The sequence below is a fragment of the Molothrus ater genome, chromosome 10 (assembly GCF_012460135.2).
Source record: "Molothrus ater isolate BHLD 08-10-18 breed brown headed cowbird chromosome 10, BPBGC_Mater_1.1, whole genome shotgun sequence".
Taxonomy (NCBI): Eukaryota; Metazoa; Chordata; class Aves; order Passeriformes; family Icteridae; genus Molothrus; species Molothrus ater.
Genome location: NC_050487.2, coordinates 8,524,844 through 8,537,142, shown reverse-complemented (window position 1 = coordinate 8,537,142; position 12,299 = coordinate 8,524,844). Strand labels below are relative to the sequence as shown.

Genomic DNA, 12,299 nt, shown 5'->3' with positions numbered 1-12,299 from the left:
AGCAAGCATATAATTAAACCCTAATTTATTAACAGAGGCAAATAAGGTGTTTTGAGAACTTGACTGTTGTCAGCCACAAAGCTGAGACAGGAGGTAGCCCCTAACAAAAGCTCTCTGTATGGGAGCAGCCAGGTAAAAAGCAATAAAACAAGTTTCCCTGTGCCACCCTTCCAGTGTCACGTAGAGGCAGCAGTGTTAGTACAGCCACAAAAAGCTGTGCAAAAGCTGAAGTTAGCCACAGACAGAAATGTCCTCTTCTAAGATTGTATCTTCCTCATGAGTCATGACAGCTGACTACTACCATGCTTGGTCACAGTCTAAAAATTATTTATGGGAGCTTCACTTCGAGTTAGGCAGGAATGAGGGAACTTCTTCACAACAGAAATATTTAGTGACATTCTGGTAAGTGCATTACTCCTGTAGGGCTGAACTTCAACTGTTTACAACTTCCATTAGATTCACAGCACATTTGGTTTTAAACAATTCCTACAGCCATTTTGCATATCCCTAATACAAATTTCCATTTATTCCCTCATCCAAAACATGAGGCTAGCCATGGAAATACACAAACTTGATCACAGATATCTAGTATGTAAAATACCATTATATTATATACCTTTACTTCACAGTAATTCATGTTTTGATGTAAATTCTTAGATGATACTTTTACATACAAAGCTTATTTTGGCCCAACATTAAGTAACTGCCTCAATACAAAAGAGCTGAGGGCTGGTCCCAGCACTGATGTTCAGAAATCCCACACCCACTCTGTACATCAATTTCCCACACAGATGTTTGTCCAGCTCATGTTAAAAGAAAAAGTCCTCACTACCACTCTATGGGTGATCAAGGAGCAAAACTCAAAAGCTGTTCACATGCTTTTCTGTTCCAATTAAAGAAGTGTAACCAAACATTAACATTTCCTCACAAGAGCTTTGCTCAGATTTACCCAGCTGGCTCCAGCAGTTCCCAACCCAGTTGCAAACAGTCCCTATGTAGAAACCTGATTAAAGTTTTGTGAATTTTGTTATCCTCCCATTCAGCCCCAGTACAGTAACGTGGCTCTTGGAAGTTTCAAGCAGGACCCAGACAATCAGCTCTGACCTGTGGCATTGTACCCATGGTCTCCAAACTGGGTGCATAAAGCAACCCACGGGCTGGGGGGAGAACATACTTTTTGCACTGCTCATAAGTAAAATAAAACATGCATTTTTAAGAAGTAATGCTTATTTCATCATTATATTTGTTAATTTTGTGTGTTTTATAATGCACATATCAGTACAGTAGTACATGTATACAATTTGTAAGTAAATAGATACATCTATATAAACATATATATATGTATCAGTACAGTAGTACATGTATACAATTTGTAAGTAAATGGATACATATATATAAACATATATATATGTATCAGTACGGTAGTACATGTATACATTATATATATATATATAGATAGATAGATAGATAGATAGATAGATAGATAGATAGATAGATAGATAGATAGATAGATAGATAGATATAGGAGGTCAGTGGTTTATTCTGTTTTCCCCCCATCCACCAATATCTGGGCTTCTCATTTTGGAAACTCCTCCCCAGAAGCTGCTGGAGAGCTCAGGACACGCCTGGCTAGCTGTGGTGGTCCCTTCAGTCCCGGTGTGCATGGGCAAATTTGATTTTTTGAACACCCAGAGGAGGTGGGCAAGATCCAGACCAACAGCTACATTTAGCAATGCCGAATTAATGATGTCTCCCCTTGCCTGTTCAATTAAGGACAAGGAAGGCTCCGATTTCTGCGAGAACTTGGCAGACCCTCCCTGCTGTGCCCCCCGGAGCAGGAGCTGAGTTTTTCCCGGGGGTGGAGCTGTTGTTAGCACGCCCAGGAAGCACATTCCTGCCCGTCTGCCTGTGTAAACAGATTAGCCTCTCGCCAAGCCCGCAATTATAAAGGAATTTTTAAATAAGGGCAGGCACGGATTTTGCTCAAGGTGCAGAACTACCTGCAGAATTTAAAACCTCCGGTTGCTGGGAGGTTCATCCATCCTGCTGGGATGCTCCAGCTGCCTCGGCACAGACGAGTCATCCCCAGGCTCCATTTGCCTCCCCTGAAGCCCCTCCACTGGCATGCAGCTCAGCCCTGCTCCCACACAGCACCAAACATCTGCCCTGCTTCCCTGGTATTGCCAATCCGAGCAGAAAGAACAATTTTCCCGTTCTGTCTGGTGCACAGTCACTGCCTGCCTGCATCCCCTTACATTCATTTACTGTGAGACACCACTCACACTGCTGAACTCCACTCCTAAGGACTGTGCTACACAGTGGGTGAAGTACTGGGACTATGCTGGGTGTTTATCAGCTCTAAAATATTTAAGATAAATTCAGGATTAATGGTAGTATGAAAAAACCTGAAATACAGGCCAGCAAAGGGGCAAGGGGGGAGCTTCAGAACACACACCTCCACCCCCTTGTGACCATAAAAAGTGACCTTGCACAGGACATTGTTGCTTGTAGCTCAGGGCAGTTGCAGTGCCAGCGAGGTTCTCCCATCAGCTGCGGCTCTGGAGGGAATGGCTCATATAATCTCCAATTGCTTCTTGTTTGTCAAAAATAACCTCTAAAACTTTACAGATTCACTATTTCAAAGTGTGTCCAAATTTTTACATTTTTTTTTAACTTTGCCTTTTCCAGATAGCTCCAGATCCCCTCTTTAGCAGGTCCTCAGACTCCATCATTTGAAACCTACAAAAAAAGAACCCTGCATTTCCCCTGCTTTTCACACACATGGACACTCTGATGTTGAGGTGGTGGACGTGGATGGTTGTAACTAAATTGCTTGTCAGCAGTATGAGTGTATTGCTGCCACCCCATTCTCTGGCTGGGTGATGCTGTCCTGGTAACAGCCCAGGCCATGGTGTTTGTTCCCTTTTCCCTGGGCATAGTATTCATTCTGGCACAGCTGGAAGGATGCAGATAGCTCCCATACCAGCTGACTGCCTCTACAGGAGGTCTTTAATGGTAATATCTCTTCTAATGACATCACTGTGCTTTCTGATACACTCCTCATTCAAAAGTAAGGCCAGCAGTGCTAGAATACAAACAGATTTGTTGAGCTGAGACTACAGAAGATGAGATTATGCACTGGAGAAAAACAATGCAACTGCCCTTGTCACTCCTCCTCTGGTTCCTCCAACAAGAAAAATTCAGTTACACCAAGTCCATGGATATTTGTTACCATTCTTGCTTTACTAAAATGCTATGGCCACTTAATACATTATTCCATCCTTTCTGTTAAGGCCTCAGTTAAAAACCCAGAGGCTCTTTCAGCTGATGTCTTGGCACTGCTGTGCCTCAGCCTCTTGGTGGGCAGGAGCTGTCCACCAAGGGACACAAACAGCTCTGAACTACATTTTTTCCCCAAAGAGCCATCACTGCAGGTGGCACAGCAGAGCCAGTCCCTGTGGTGACAAGCTGCTGCAGAGAGGGGCTGTATGTGATCACTGGGCCTTTCCCACCTCCATCCCCACCATGGCACACACAGGATGAAGACCCCAGCCAAGGACATTTGCCCTTTTGGAAGGCAGCATTGCTCAGACTTCAGCTAAGAAGCTTTTTTTTAAATTTTATTTTACAGCCCTTTTCCATCATGTCAAAAACACAAAGGACTTTTTCTTCTTTACCCTAAAATCCATCTAAATTTAGAGGGGTCTTTCATTATGATGGGCCAGCAAGAGAAGTATGCAAAGAATTTTTACTGATTGACTTAAGGTCAGTAGCCCAGAAAGGGTGTCTGCAGCCTCCATGTAAGATATTGTTTTGATCCACTGGGCCTGAAAGGGAAGGTCAAGCTATATTTTATAGCTAACCTTAATCTCATGAGGGCTCCCTTTCTTACAGCCATCGAGTCGCATTACAAACACGTAATTATTACTTAGTAAAAAAGATTCAATTATTTATGCATATGCAACCCACAACATATCAAACTCCTGTGACGAAATAGTCCGAAGTTTTTATCCATATTTGGGAAGCTGGACTGCCCCTCTGTCCACTGTATAGAACAGATCAATAAAGTTTCATCTTGTCAGGAATGAACCAGCTATCACAGGCACACTGAAATCAGCTCCTCCTAAAGCAGCACTGATGTCTCTAAGCAACTATGCCCAGCAAGTCTGTCATAGAAAATCACAGCTATTTTATAATTATTTTCAGCCAAACTATTTGTGCATCTCAATCCCTTGGGAAGCATTTCCTTCCAGCTGAAAAGAAGAAACCTGTCATTTTTGAGGAGGAGCCCTGCTGCGGGCCGGCCCTCAGGGCAGGTCGCTGGCCACGCTTCGTGACTCACCGGGCTGCAATCCCTGCGGCACTCCCAGGCTGAGCCAGCCCCGGCCACTGCTCGCTGAAAACAGCGATACTATTGCACAAAGGCCTTTGCTAAGGAGCAGCTCGGTTGCCCAAGCGCATTCCTCGCAATTAAACTTTAGAAATGGAGAGCTCCATTGAGGTGCCGGGCTGGGCTCACCCGGCTCGGCCCAGGCCCGGGCGCTGCGGCCTCTGCGCGCTGTAATCACCCCGTGAGGACTCCAATTGCGATAGCCCGAGGGATTCCCCGCAGCTCCCCTCAGTGCACAGCCCCAAACCCAGCGGCACAACTCGTCTGTCCCTGTGCTGGCATGGCCACCAGCCTGGGGAGCTGCAGGGGAGCAGAGCTGGAGGCACATCCTTACCAGGACTGTGTGCATCCCTGTGTAGAGCCTGCTCAGGCACACCAACGTCGAGAACACGAACGCTGCTGCGAGGCCGAGCTCGAATGGATACTGTGAAAAGGGGACAAAAATAATTAAGTACATCATTAAACCAAGCAGCTGGGCTGACACAAGCATCTTGTTCTGGGAAGGGGCTCCTGAGCTGTGCTTTCCCCAGGAGATGAATGTGACCTGAGACAAGGTCCCCTCAACCAACACTCAACCCTGCTGGAAGGTCATTTCATCCTCTGCAAGGTCTGGTCTCTCTCTGTGGAGACATCTGGGTAATAAATGGTATTTGCAGAATTGTTCTCTACAATATCTATCTGCAAAACCCATGTTAGTGTTGAAGAGCTTAAGGAAAAAGGCATGTTGTACAAGGCATGGCTGAGGTAGCACTGCAGTCTGAGCCCAGCCAAGGGGACTGTGACAGCTGCAGAGTGTGACCAGAAGTGTGATCAATAGTCCTCGAGCAGTGGGCTGAGTGGGGAGAATCAATGTCTGGGCTGAAACCACAATCCAGCTATTAAAGCAGTCAGGACCACTCTTCCCCGTGACACTTAAAGGTTTAATCATCTTCTTATGAAGCTGGTTTTGCCTAATACCCTCTCTGAGTAGTCTAAAAACATAGAAAGAACCATTTAAATAAATCAACATTAAAAATTTTTAAAAGTCACATTTGGTAAAGAATAAGCTTAACATATTAGCCCTTAATCCAATCATTCAAACCATGAAACTGAGTGGGCTGCTGGCTCCTTTCAGTCCATAAGGGAGATTTTTCTGTAAAGAGTAAATCAACTCAAAATATAAATTAAGGCAATTAATTCATCGATTTTGACACAAGGTCTCTATCTTCTGCCTGAGGCTCATGACTGACCAGGGTGGCCACAGGTCAGCACAAAAATGCCTCTGTGGAAATTCTAAGCATAACAGCTCTCTTCTGACCCTTTCCCCTGGCATATTCCAGCCTGCTGAATAAAGAGCTCAGACCCAGCTGAAGATGTCACTCCCAGTTCATAAAACACAAACTTTCCTCATTTCTCTAAGCCTTTGGAACATTTGCACCCACTTGACTCCTCCCTCAGCAGGCAGCCTTCGAGCTAGTCCAGATCAGTAATTGATGATTAGGGCATCTTGAGAAGATAGCAGCATAATGTACTGGGAGATTTTTCCATCTTAATAGAGGCAATTAAACCATTTAATTATTTGACAGCAGCTTTATAGTTTTATGGCAGTTTCCAAGAAGCACAAGACAGCCTGTGAAGAGCTGCATGTCCCTCTGGTCACTTGTGGATTGAGGAGAAGGTGATGCTGACCAGGTCATCTTGGCAGCCCTGACACATGGGATGGAGCTGGCTTCCAAATATATGACAGTATTATTATATGACAAATATTCCCTCTTATGGCTCCTTGTCCCCATGTCACTGTCAAGCTGCCCTGACCAGTTACCACACATGGGTTTATCCCTTGAGAAGGCTGAGAAACATTCTTAAATACAATGCAACCAGGAAGTTATTATTGCTATAGTACAGGAAACACAGGCTTGGATTCATTAAATGGAATGAAAATAATTAGCATGGAGAAATGAGTTTCCAGGAAATAAACATTTTAGGAAGATGATGAGGAAAAATGATGAGACTTCCCGAAGCAGTCTGCAGCTCCTACAGTGCCGTGAAGTTGCTGTTACTCCTCTGACAAGCAGGCTTCCCAATCATGTTGTGCGCTGTTAGTCTAACACAGGCTGGAGCCAGGGGATTTCCAGGAATGCTTTTCCTTTCATACAGAAACCATGTGACACAGAGCTCCTTTGGTTTCCCTGGGAGCCAGCATGTCCCAGTGTGCAGCACTGACTTGGTGGGCATGGGGTGAGCACAAAGTGCTGGCTCCCAGCACCTTCCCTGCATGGTCACCCCACATGCAAAAACACAGTGACCCCAACAAACTACAGCAGGGCAGTGCAGCCTGCCAGCAGCTCTGAGAGGAATCCATGCATAAAAAACGGACATTTCCACTAAATTTCTTTTTGTGTCTATTATTAACCAGCTACAGGTAAGCACAGGGAAGAATACACACGTGTAAAAATAAATAAAGAACTCCTCTGGAAGTAGCAACATCTTTGGATTTGCAGGCTTTATATGGCTTGCTGGAAGCAGACACAGACTTGTCTTTTTTTAATGTATTTTCTTTTTCTCCTTCTGTTTTCTTTTTGTACCCCTACCTTGTACTGGTTCATGGTTGCAATGAAAAAGGAGAAGGAGATGGCTGTAGCTGCCATGGCGTGGGTGGATGGCATCCCATACTCTGCATTCGTCCTCATCTCCAGCTTCACAACAGGTGGTGACAGGGGCCGAGGCCACTTCAGGATGTCCTTGGAGACCTGGCCTATGTACATCACTATCTGGGGACAGGAAAGGCCACAGGCTGTCAGTCAGCACAGGCAATCCCCATGCAGCCCACCCAAGAACCACCTGTATTTCTGCGCTTTTTCTGCAGAATCCAGCCCTCCAAGCGGAGAATTTATCCCCTGAATTATTAAAGGGGTTTCCATTAGCTCAGCCAGCGAAGGAAGTGGTGGTTTTGCTGCACTCTGTGGTAACCTGAGCAGAAGTGGGACCAGAAGGAGGGTTGGCTGATGAGATTCAGCAGTACAGGACAGTGTGAGACAGACAGCTGGCTCCCACCCCATGCCAGAGAAGTTTATGTTTCCTCCCTATCCCTTACAACCCCTCTCCTGCAAAGAAAGCAGCCACAAGAGAAATTTTTCCACCTCATCTTCAAATCACAGCTGTGTCCAGCAGCAGCTCCCCCATTCCCTGCAGCTCCCACTCACCCAGAGCTGCAGGAGCCTGCTGGACACAGCACCCCTGTGGTTATTAAATGACAGCCTCAGCATCCTCGCAGAGGCAGCAGAGGGAAAACTGGACAGGCAACATGAGCTACCAGTTCTCCTGCCTATCTCCCCAGTAAAAGGCTTCTATTCCCTGCTTGGGACACCAGAGGTTTAAGCAAGGGCTGCATTAATTCACTCTGGAGCACAGCAACACAGTACTTTTAGAGGAAATGTCACATTCTCACATCAACAAGGAAAGCAGAGGTAAGGGGCAGTGCTGTCCAGTATCCCTGAGAGCTGCTGCCCATCCAGCCATGGGCATCCTGGCTCCTTAGCACCCTCTTCCCAAAGGCAGTAGGCTCTCAGCATCCACAGTGAGGACATCTGAGAAAAGTTAACCAGGCTGTCCCTGTAGGATGTATTTGCTTTCTGTTGTAGCCCTCCTCCCTTTACAAAATGTAGCCACACATAGGCAGAGGAGGCTTTTTAAAACAAAGCCAAGCAAACCTTTTTTTTTTTTTTTTTTTCTTAGTACAAAAATCAGGCTAACTGATGTCTGCCATGAAAGCTCAGTTGCTGTGTGAGACAGCTCACTCTTCTGCTTCTCATGCTTCCACCAGCAAAGGAGGGGGCTTAAAATAACATCCTTCCCTTGCTACTGGTGTTGGCCATATGCTGGAACAGCAACACAATCACCCACTGCCACATTTGTCACCAGGCACACTGCATCCCTCTCTCTCCCAATCAGCCATTTAAAAAATGGTTTCACATGAAAAGAAAGATGGCAGGATTCGGGATTCACAAGTCAGAACCAGGAAAAAGCCAGTCATGCCTTCATCCTTCTCTCTACAGCACAGCACATGCCAGAGAGTGCTAGACTTAGAGCCAGCACCAGGGCCTGGAAAAGTGACTGCTGGTGCCTTTGCATCCTTTATCCCTCATCGTGTGAATCACATTACTGCCTCATTATCAGCAGCAGGTGGACACACCTGGCTGCTCCTATGGGCACACACAGCTCAGAGAAGGCAGTGAATACCCTGCCCCACACTGTCCACAGTAAACAAAGACTCAAGGAACAAACATCTTTTAAAAACCTTCTGTGTGGGTTTATTTAGTTAATGCCTTCAGTTTCCAAATGGATGCAGGCACATGTTTGGAAGTTAATTAAATTCCAAGGTTGAAAGAAAAATTGCTCTCTCGGGCAGAACATAAAACATTGAGGCTGCCATTTGTGATACCATCTGAGAGGCAAGGTAGGATGAGCCAGTTTATCAGCAGTCCTCTATAATAATGACTTCCACTTGTGGAAGTATTATTAGCACTAGAACATAAGAGCATTGCAGAAAAGGAAATGAGTCATCTCAAAAATGAAGGCTATGCTAGGACTCCTGTGATGGTGAAAAACAGACTGAATGCTGGAGGTGGGATGGGTAAGTGAAAATACCAGGCATCCTCACAACACCCTCCCCTTCCTGGCATCCCAGATTAAATTCTGACCCTTCTACTTTTTAGAAACAAATTGTACAGGCGGTAAGGAGAGGTGAGACAACTTTCATAAAACATGCAGGGGACTCCAGAATATGCCCAGACTAAGCACTGATCTCTGAAGCACCAGACCTTTGCCTTTAGCTTATTTGGGTACTGTGCACGTGACTTTACACACATTAATGTGAATTATGGCACTTGTAGGTGGGATAAAACACCCCCCAGCAGCTGAACTGGCAGGCTGCCCAAGAGAGTGAACAACAGGTGCACATTGCTTAAGGCCACCCTGCACAGGTGGGGCTGTGTCACCTGCACCCCACAGCTGCAGGGGCTGGGGGAGCACAGCACTGCCAGCTGCCCAGGCTGCAGGGGCTGGGGGAGCACAGCTCTGCCCAGGCTCTGCCCAGGCTGCAGGGGCTGGGGGAGCACAGCTCTGCCCAGGCTGCAGGGGCTGGGGGAGCACAGCTCTGCCCAGGCTGCAGGGGCTGGGGGAGCACAGCTCTGCCCAGGCTGCAGGGGCTGGGGGAGCACAGCACTGCCCAGGCTGCAGGGGCTGGGGGAGCACAGCTCTGCCCAGGCTGCAGGGGCTGGGGGAGCACAGCTCTGCCCAGGCTGCAGGGGCTGGGGGAGCACAGCTCTGCCCAGGCTGCAGGGGCTGGGGGAGCACAGCTCTGCCCAGGCTGCAGGGGCTGGGGGAGCACAGCTCTGCCCAGGCTGCAGGGGCTGGGGGAGCACAGCTCTGCCCAGGCCCTGCCCAGGCTGCAGGGGCTGGGGGAGCACAGCTCTGCCCAGGCTCTTTGCTCACAGCACAGCAAAGCAAACAGAGCTCCTGGCAGAGCTGCCTGCCCCGAGCAGTGGGTGCCCTCCCTGGGGACAGCCCCATGCAGGAGTGGCACCCAGTGGGCAGTGCCCACCCCTGCCCTTCTCTCATGCACATCCATGTTTTCCAAATGCAGTGAAAATGACTCTGAACTCTACCGGGTTAAATCCTTGCAACAATCAACAAATTTAAGCAGCAATAAAAACAAGCAAACAACAAAAAAAAAAAAAATCCCAAAACTGTAAGCAACTTAAACCCAAGACCTTGCTCAAACTCTGCTGCCTACCACTACAGATGGGCTGGCCTGTGCTAAGGGCAATAGCAGTCCTTTACAGTAAGCCAGGTGAAGGAAAGGCAAGGCTTTATTGCCACTTTGGGTGAACAGCATTACATTTTACTACACAAAGGCAATTGGCAGTTGCTATAGCAGCAAGACAGCCTCTGTAGTTTTTTCTGAGAGCTTCCTCTTAATTTGCTCTGAGTCATATATATGGTCTATCTCCAAAAATACTTCTTCACCTGAGCCTTTGCATCAGGATAAACAAGACAAACCTCTCTTTGTATTTTAACAGATTTTGCTTTAGTGAACGGCTACAAAACCAAATTCGAGGCATTAGCATCCACACAGGTGTGAACAGGTATTCATTTGTTCCAACATCTGCAGGAGATCCCTCTGGGATGAGGGGCTGCTCCCCTCCTTCTGAGCATCTGAGTGCCATCAAATGACCTGTTTCCCTGACATTCCCATGCCTCTGGTGTGTAAGTCAACCATCTAAGAGGAGGTTTTTTCTCACCTGCAGGTGTTGTCTGGCATTTGCAATGGTTTCCCCTCACTCCTCACATGCATCACTCCCATGACAGGAAGCAAGAGCTCTGGAAGCAGATTTACACCACAGTGCAGACAGACACAACTAAGCCCTGTGCAGAGGTGTGGCAGCAGTGCCACAGAGTGCAATTTCCCCTCTGGAAAGTTCCTATGGCAGCTGCCCAGACCCTGAGCCTGGCAGGATTGAGGAAACATGCTCAGTGCTGCAGGTGGGCTGTGTGTGACATCCTCCTTCATCCCTGCCCTGCTACAATCCCTGCACAGGATGGACACACCTGAGCCTCCCACTGGCATATGAAGGTCAGGAGGAGCAATTCTTTTTTAAATTCTGTAATATTTAAGCTAAACAGAGGGAAGCAGATAATATTTGTTTTCAGCTTCTGATTTTGCAGCTGTCCTTATCTTCATTATTGATCTGTTAAAAGGACAAGACAAAATTCTAGAGAAGACACATGGTCAAATAGCATTGGCAGTTTCTGAGACTCACAGTATGGCAGCCTGACTTTGAATCTGCTGGTTTAGCTCCAAAATAGAAACTCTATAACCTGGCTCTAGAAACCCTGATCTGCAGTGGTATATGTCATCTTCCCAGAAAGGAAATTTACAGCTTGAAAATGATGTTACTTTGGGGTTCTTTCACAAGCACTGTGCACTGATAGGAGTGACCAAGCATATTGAAGAAAGAAAAGAAGGATGCACTATTAATAAACATTTGCAGATTAGTCAAGCAGCAGTAAAGACTGTATGTGGTTGCTGAGGCAGGCGTGACTTTGATTTCTCATACAGAAATTAAGCCAAGCACCCAGCCTGCACTGTCCCATGACCAGATAAACACTGTAGCAGATTCTAGCTGTGACTGTGTCCCTCAAGCATCACTTGGTTCAGAGAGGAAGAGGAGCAGGGCAAGGAAAAGCTTGTCCTTGTGGAGGTACTCCTCCTACCCCAGTCAATGCCAAGAGCTAAGGCTTGGCCCCAGGAAAGCACACCATGGAAGTCACTGAGCAGCACTGCTGGCCCCTTGCCCTGGCAGCAGCCCAGGTGCAAGAAACCCTGCAGGGCAGAGGAGCCCCAGACAGCACCAGCCTGGGGCCCTAAGCCCCCCTCAGATTGTGTCCTGCTCCCCAGCCCCTCCTTGGCTGCTCCCCATGGGCCAACCCCAGCAGCAGGGCTGGGACCCTCCTAGAGCCCCACACACCTTGGGAGAGGGCAGCTGGCTCTCCTAGAGCCCCACACACCTTGGGAGAGGGCAGCTGGCTCTCCTAGAGCCCCACACACCTTGGGAGAGGGCAGCTGGCTCTCCTAGAGCCCCACACACCTTGGGAGAGGGCAGCTGGCTGTCCTAGAGCCCCACACACCTTGGGAGAGGGCAGCTGGCTCTCCTAGAGCTCCAGCACCTGCCATTTCCAGTGTGGGTATTGCTTCCCAGAAAATACATCAACCTTGCACAGGAGCTTTGCACGTTTCCAAGGGTTTGGCCAGGGTCCATGGGACACTCAAGGTCACATTCAGCTGGTGGGATGCTCAAACCCTTGGGCTGTCCCAGCCACCATGGGAATAGCAAATCCAACAGGCAGGTCTCCAGCCCCCCAAGGAGCA

The 12,299-nt window shown here is 47.6% G+C and overlaps 1 protein-coding gene across 1 annotated transcript in view; it reads right to left on the bottom strand.

The window, feature by feature from the left end:
* SGPP2 (sphingosine-1-phosphate phosphatase 2) overlaps positions 1–12,299 on the bottom strand; it is a 35,133-nt gene that overhangs the window by 4,106 nt on the left and 18,728 nt on the right. Inside the window, exons 3-4 of the mRNA XM_036389248.2 lie at positions 6,961–7,140; positions 4,725–4,814 (exon numbers count right to left, since the gene is read on the bottom strand). Of these exons, the coding sequence (XP_036245141.1) occupies positions 4,725–4,814; positions 6,961–7,140 (270 nt within the window). The remainder of the gene's footprint in view (positions 1–4,724; positions 4,815–6,960; positions 7,141–12,299) is intronic.